At 43.8% G+C, this 7,864-nt stretch overlaps 1 protein-coding gene across 2 annotated transcripts in view; it reads left to right on the top strand.

Moving 5' to 3' along the window:
- Window positions 1-3,021: 3,021 nt before the first annotated feature.
- LOC142852268 (carboxylesterase 1D) overlaps window positions 3,022-7,864 on the top strand; it is a 29,104-nt gene continuing 24,261 nt past the window's right edge. Inside the window, exons 1-2 of one of the 2 annotated variants that reach the window (XM_075976883.1) lie at window positions 3,022-3,157; window positions 6,211-6,418. In XM_075976883.1, the coding sequence (XP_075832998.1) occupies window positions 3,106-3,157; window positions 6,211-6,418 (260 nt within the window). In that variant the 5' untranslated portion in view covers window positions 3,022-3,105. The remainder of the gene's footprint in view (window positions 3,158-6,210; window positions 6,419-7,864) is intronic. The other variant, XM_075976885.1, reaches the window with a different exon arrangement.

Raw genomic sequence — 7,864 nt, 5'->3', positions numbered from 1 at the left:
TGTTTTGCTGTGAGAACGTCAGTGGTCACGGGATTGTGTGGGCAGCTGTCCAGTATCACGCGGTGGTGGGGGGAGGAGACAGTTTCAATCTACCACTCCACCCCAAACCTTCAGTGTGTGTGTTGTAACAGCAGAGCGTATCACAACACACAGTGCACTCAACCCAGTCAGCAAAACAAATGTGCGCTAACAACATGGCGCATGCCACCATCAGTTCAACCCAGGCTTGGCTGTGAAGGCAACACCGGCGCTGCCCACCCCTGCTCATTCTGGTGATCAGAGTATCTGAAGAGTTACAAGTGGCTCCACTCATAAAGTATCTTGCTGGGAGCCGGGCAGGGGTGGCACATGGCTTTAATCCCAGCACTCAGGAGGCAGAGGCAGGTGGATCTCTGTGAGTTCAAGGCCAGCCTGGTCTGCAAGAGTTCCAGGACAGGCTCCAAAGCTACAGAGAAACCTTGTCTCCAAAAACAAAACAAACAAAAAAAAAACAAAAGAAAGAAAGAAAGGAAGGAAGGAAGGAAGGAAGGAAGGAAGGAAGGAAGAAAAATAAAGAAAGAAAGAAAAGAAAAGAAAAGAAAAGAAAAGAAAAGGTACCCTGCTTGCTGGTTATGATAAGCAATACAAATACAATTTATATAAGTCTGTCCTCTCCCTCCAGGGTGCGTGTCTCGAAATGGGATGAGGTCGTCAGGCAGCAAGGGGCTGTACCTACTGAGTCATCACACAAGGCCTTATTTTGCTGTTTAATTATATTTTCCCTTCCCTTCTTTCACAATTCTCTCTTTTGCATATTTTCTGTTTTATTAGTTATTTATTTGTAAACATTTTTTATTTCTAGCATTTTAGTACATTCTGTTACTGTCCCTTTTTTTCAATTGCCAAACACAAATAACAACCCATCTAGATTACTTATACCAACAAAGCTATCCTTTAAAATTGAAGTAGAGAACAAAAGCCTTCAAAATACATAATTACAGGAATTTGTGAGTGCTAACCCAGCATTAGAGAAGTAAGATAAAAATCAACCATGACAACGGGAGAAAGATTAAGTCACAAGGAAAAAGAAAATAGCAAATGAGGGTCGAGAAAAATTAAACATTGTTAAATCAGTGAGTAGCCAAACCTCTGGAAAACAGAAGAGAAAGAGGCAGGCATAACCCACTCAAAACTACTAGAAGAAAATAATAAACAGCAAAACTAGTGCACAAAGAACGTAAACAGTCTTATTTCTTAAGTGAAAAGATACAGGTTAGCTGATTAGATTGCTAAAAATGGACTCAACAGTTTGTTGCTTGCAAGAAACTCGCCTCACCATGAAAACATCAACAGAGGGGGGAAAAAAGGATATCTAAACAAATAATATAAAAGCAAACAAGAGAAACTATAATCATACTGAACTCAAGAGGCTTCATCGCAGAATGAGTCAGAAGAGACATTAATAAATACACAAACCCAACCCAAAATATAATGATTACAAATACATAGAATGTTAGGGTACCGACACAGTAGCAGTAATGTCAGGACCTCTTGCACAAACACAATGGGTGGTTTCAATACCTTCCTCTTACTAATAGGGAGATCATCAAAATAAAAAAGTCAATAAATAGTAGAATTAAATTACCCACCACATCATACGGACTTCACAGAAATTTACAGAGTCTTCCATAACAGATGCAAAATCCGCACTCATTTCGTCATCTTGTGGACGGTTACCCAGCAGGTCAGTTTAGACAATAAAGTCTTAGCAAACATAAAGCATTTACAAATATGAATAGGAAAGGTGCAATAGCTTCTTTCACTGTGTCAGATCATAGAGAATGAAATTATAACGAAATCAGACAAGTATGAATAATGAAGACTGCACAATATAATTTGCAATGAACAATGATTCATTAAAGAAACAGAACAAAGAGGGAGCAGATTACAAAATTCCTTACGTGAAATGAAAATGGAAACACGACTTACGGGACTCAGGACAAAGGAGTTCTGTCATGACCGCCTGCATTTTAGAAAGACATAGATATGTGTCAATGGATTTCAATTTAAAGAATAGTCCCTTGCGGGACTATAGAGTATCTATTATTTTATCAGTTCATGAACATTTTCCAAAATGAATGAGTTGAAATTTCCTGTTTTTAAGTAATTAAAGATTCTTAAAATCAAATGAAAATGGAAACACAAACAACCTAGTGATGTATCTCAAAGACTTAAAAATAAATGGCTAAGTAAGATACACCAAATACACAACAATAAGATGAAAAGAAGTACCTAGACATGAAAGCATGAAAAGCGATGGACGTTCTTGAAACAGGCTAGAGCCAGCAACTCTAGAGACGCACCACCTTCCGCCACCTGCTGTTGTGCGCTCCTATGAAAGGAGAGGCCAAGCAACTCGGCAAATGTTTGAAGAAACCATATATACATAGACTCTTAGAGGCAAGAATTTCAATGGAGCTCATTCACTGTATGAACATTGTGTTCAAAGGGCCTTGTTCCCAAGAGTAGATTTCCTTGACCCTGAAGGTGCCATGTGGTGGGCCAGGTCACTTCGAGCAAATCCTGCAAAGATTCTGAAGGTTGAGAGCATGGATTCTAGAAAATGCCAGTCCAGGGAGACTGAGCAATGTGTCCTCACTTCCCAGCTGAACAGTGTGAGGATGTTCTAACAATTTTTTTGATTTGTATAAGGACCTCAGACCAAAACATGCCCCTACCTGCAGGCACCTGCCTGCTGCTGCCTTCTCCTAAGAGTCCAAGGTTCATTGAGGTTAGAGCGAGAGCATTATAGGGAGAAGCACTTACATAAGAAGCTGTTGGATGGGATTCTTCTGGCTGTTTGTAATCTGAGTATTGGGTACTGGCTGTTCAGATAAAAGTGGGTAAACTCTTAGTGGGCGTGGCTTGGAGGTCCCAACTGACACAGAGGGAGCTCTTTGGAAGAGGAGAGCTTTTGTGTCATCTTAGCTTACATAACTGGACTGGTTGAGCAAGACTTGGGGGGGGGGCGGGCCCTGGGGAGGCAGGTCCCTGGGTCCACAGTAGAAGCATTGCTAGCTAGAACAGCAGGTACCTCACAGACCCGCGGAGTCCTGTCCATCCACAATGTGGCTCTACCCTCTGGTCTGGCTTTCTCTTGTTGCTTGCACAGCTTGGGGTAAGTTCTTTCAGATTATAAATGTTTGGGTATACATTTTCAGTCTTTGTTCTGGGCACGATGACATTTGCAGGGCAAGGACAAAATAGTCCTGGTTGCTCGGTGATTTTTTGCTTTCCTGAAGCAGTGCAGTGAAGCGCAAAGAACCTCAGTCTCTCAGAGACATGGGGGAGGACAGATACCGGATACCCAGCTGCAGGCAGCTGGCGCAAGGAGGCTGGAGAAAGGTTAATCTGTTTCCCTGGGATTCTTAGTCAGTCTGCACGCAGGTCATAGAGAGGCTGAGCAAAATGTTGGAAATATAAATTCAGGAGCCAGACACAAGGCTCACTCCCAGTCAACAACTCCAAGTCTATATCCAACTCTAAGCCTATATCCTTAACTTGGAGGTGGCTAAATGGTGCAGTGTCCAGATGATTCCCCCCCCCCCTTCTACAGTAGAGATGCCAGGGCCTCCTCTTTCACTGAAGACAAAATAGGTGGTTGCTTCTACAGCACTTAGGATGGCCCTAGGTCTAGAGATACGCAAGAGGTTTGGGTGAAAACTTAATGCATTAGTACAAATTTTGAACTGGTTGCATCAGACCATTGAAATGATGATTTTGTACTCAAGCTCCCAAGGGACAGGGACAGATCACAGGGATGGTGTAGAAGAGGAAGCAGCCAGATCAGTCTGGAGCCAGGGCAGTGGTGGGACGAGGCAAGGACAATCACTGTAGTCTCACTTGGAAAAAAGGAGAGGGGAAGTGAGGTGGGCTAGAGATGGCAACCTGGAGCTCTTGAGGAGGTCTGGGAATTATATGACTGTCGTCTGAATGTTGGTGGAGATCAGGACAGGTGGGGTAGTCCAGGTAAGAAACTCAGATAAAATAGGAAACATTGGGGTGGGGCCTGTATTACTTAGGCCCTGGGGGGTCACAGGTCCCTCAGGATATGCAGAGCCTCATACACCAAAGCAACAGATATAGAAAGTAAAATCCACCATCAGTACTGAGGTGAATGAGGGGTCTTGGCATATGCCTGTGTCCCTACATGGAGGAAAGACTGAGGCAACCTGGGAACTCAGCTCCCTAATGTCACAGATGTCCAAGTCTATTTTTGACTCTGGAGTCTAGCCCAGTGCTCGGCCATCAGAACCCTGAAAGCTCTGTCTAGATTCATATCTTCTTTCTGTCTGTGTAACAGTGCAAGGCTTGAACCAAACTGCAAGGCAGAGTAAGAACAGACAGAAATTCCGAGTGGAAATTTCCCTCGCTGCTGGCTACCCTGCAATACCATCTCATTTTCGTCTTTAGGTAATGGGTACATGTTGTTTAAAATCTTGTCTGCTCACCTGTTGAGTAGGCAGCTGGCAAGGCTTCTTTGAGGAACTGTGTAAAGAGACTGACGGTGCTCGGCACACAAGAAGTGTTCAGTAACGCACGTAATGTATTACACAATTTTTAAATACACAATTATATAATATTTGGGCCATTGTTGTGTATCCACTTGACATGAGGCATTTGACCCTGGCTAATCTTTCTCTAACCACTCCAGGGTAGAAGTCATTGCCAAGCTAACACAGGCCCCAGGCTCTTTCTGTTCAGACTTTACCCTCTTTCACCTCTTTGAACTGCTGGAGATGCTTGCCAGCCTCTCACCCATTCTCCATGGTCTTCCAGAATATCCTAAGGTAGAGGCTGTTTGTACATATCTACCAGAAAGCTCATCTCAGCTGTGTTTCATATTAACTAGTTAACAACACCATGAATATTCACAATCTGCAATTAGCTATTGATAGCCGAAGACAGGGTAACTGGATTCCCACCAGGAGTCTCCAGTTCTATTAGCCATTTTTTCACTAAATCTGGGAATTTCCCTGTATTTTTTGGCCACACACATTGAGGAAGATAACATGTTGCCTATATTCAAAGGAAAGCAGATGAAGAATGAGAGAACAGGGCCTGTCCAGTGAGGGATGTTCTGACAAACTGAAGACCCTGAGGTCAGACAAGAGTAGACATCAGGGCGGCCATGACCAAGTGTCTGTAAGTCCACCAGTCGTGTAAGAAAAGAGCAGCCTGGCTTGTTCAGGTCCCACAATGGGTAGAAATAGGAGAGGTGAGGAAGCTGCCGAAACTGTCTCTTCTACAAGAATGGAGACAACGGGACAGATGACTTGATGCACAGTCCTTCCCCTGTGGAAGAGTGTGCTCAGAACCATAAAAAGAATATTCTAGAAGCTTGTTGTCTGCTTTACCACAGAACTATTTCTGCTGTTTATTTGTCCTCTAATTAAAACTCTTTTTCAGGTCATTCAGGGCCTTCCCCGGCAGGCACTTTCTCATCCAGGATTATCTTTCCTGAGGGCAGGCATAGGGCACCCACCCTTCCCAGCCAGGTGCTATGCTTTCTGTGAGCCACAGCACTTTCTCCTTCCTGTTCTATCAGCCCCACCCCCACCACCTTCCCCTTTTCACTCATCCCCATGCTCTAAGTCACAGCTCTCCCGTGACCAATCAGGAGGCCTCACTCCCTCTTCCATCTCAGGACACAACCTCATGCACTCAGCAGTAAATTCAATATGTCTGCTGCCCTCCTACCAGGTGAGCCCTCCTGCGGGCAGGGACCACTGTAGTCCATCTTCGCACCCAGTCTGCAGCTCTGCACCAGGATCCCAATAGATGGACATTTCTAGTGGAAACCAAAGCTCATATTCATGCCCAGTACCTCTCTTTCTCTTCTTCCTTCTTTCCTTCCTTCCTTCCTTCCTTCCTTCCTTCCTTCCTTCCTTCCTTTCTTTCTTTCTGCAGTGATTTTGGCTGGATGCTTTTTTTTTTCTCAGACTGGGTTTCTTAGTGTAGCTCTGGCTGTCCTGAAACTCTCTGTAGACCAAGCCGACCTTGAATTCACAGATGTCGTTCTGCCTCCGCCTCCCAAGTGCTAGGATTAAAGGCGTGTTCCAGAAGGGTTCAAATGATTTTATCAATGCCATCAGTCCTAAAGTGACAAACTCACCAGGAATGCAGGTCTGCCTTTTCCTTACTGGTGTGTTCCCATTTTCTCTTGTCCAGCAGGGCACCCTTCCTCACCACCCGTGGTGAACACTGTTCATGGCAAAGTCCTGGGGAAGTACGTCAGTTTAAAAGGATTTGCGCAGCCTGTGGCCGTCTTCCTGGGAGTCCCCTTTGCCAAGCCTCCTCTTGGATCCCTGAGGTTTGCTCCACCACAGCCTGCAGAGCCCTGGAGCTTTGTGAAGAACACCACCTCCTACCCTCCTATGTAAGCCTCTGGGGTAGGCTTCTTTCAAAGTAGAGGGAATGAAGTAAGGTACCTTGTTCTCCTGTCTAGACCCTTGGTGTTGCTTGAGAGTGGGTGGGCGGGGCTGTATGGGTGAGGAGTGACGGCAAATTCTCACACCCAGGTCTGCACAGCCACCTAGTCACAGCTGTGCAGTAGTTAGTGTCCCTCAACCAACGTAGGAACCAAGTGGAAAAGCCCACGGAGTCCAGACAGCTTCCTAAATATGTCAGTGCAGACAGTATTTGTGCCCTCAGCAAGGGAGTGTTGAGGTTTTCCAAGATTCCACTTCTAGCTGTCTCCTTATCATTGCATTCATTTCTTCTAAAAATATTACTTTCTATTTTTCCCATTCTGATTGTAAATACAAGACATAAATACTGAAAACTGAAGTCAGGGGGAAACACAGAAGCAAATGTAAACAAAGTTAAAAATTATGTACAAATCAGCTATACAGAATTACTGCTAGCATTTGAGGTTGTATTTCCAGTCTGTTTGTGTTTGTCCTCATTTATACAGGGATAATAAATACAGAAAATTTGGATGACATAACATTGACATTGTTCTGCATTATAAATTTAGCAAGCAATGTTTAGTTGTTATGTTAACTAGATATGAAACTAGACTTTATGCCTCTAATGTTTTATTTGGGTTAAGTTCTTTTAATGTCCTTGACAGTTAACAACACTGTGACATGTTTGCTGTAACCAAATCTTTGCACACAATCATGGGAATTGGGAAAAAGTTCAAGAAGTAAGATTTCTAAATCAAAGAGTAGGAATTTGATCAGTTTGTCTCCAGAAATATCTAATCTGCACACTCTTTTCCCATGGAAATAGGAAAACTTCCATTCAAAGGAACTTTCTCCAGGTTTTTCCTTGCTCAAAAACAATGTATTTATTAGATAAGCAGCAAAGCATTGTAAAAATAAAAATAATGTTGGTCTCTTCATTCGTAAGTTCTAAACACTAATGAAGTTGAACTTGTCATCGCTCATTGGATATTCATTTTCTGTTTCTGTGAATTGTGCTTCTTTCTCCCGCTGGGTGGGGAAATTATTTAGGCTGGAGACGTTTTGTAAGCCACCTTTCCTTTTCCATTTCTATCACGGCACAGCTATGGAGGCATGTGATCTGAGCACCTCCAGTTTCTATTTGACAAACCGGAAGCCAGACACCATCTGGGAAACGGGATACTGGACACTTGGGGCTGATGAGCGTCTCGAATGACTTCCTGCTCAAGGCCATTCCACTCTACACTGGACTGTGGGACCCTTGATCAGGGCAGCCCACGATGGTTATTGCTGGGAAAGGAAGATGAAAGAACCTTTAGCAAGCCAGATGGTGAGGTGATTAGAGACAGCACTCACTTCACCTGGCCATGGCAGGCTAAAGCCAGGGCAAGCAATTTAGACAAGATTAGCCAGTA

Source organism: Microtus pennsylvanicus, chromosome 6 (assembly GCF_037038515.1).
Source record: "Microtus pennsylvanicus isolate mMicPen1 chromosome 6, mMicPen1.hap1, whole genome shotgun sequence".
Lineage (NCBI taxonomy): Eukaryota > Metazoa > Chordata > Mammalia > Rodentia > Cricetidae > Microtus > Microtus pennsylvanicus.
The sequence above is the reverse complement of the archived record's forward strand: the minus strand, read 5'-3'. Positions and strand labels throughout refer to the sequence as shown.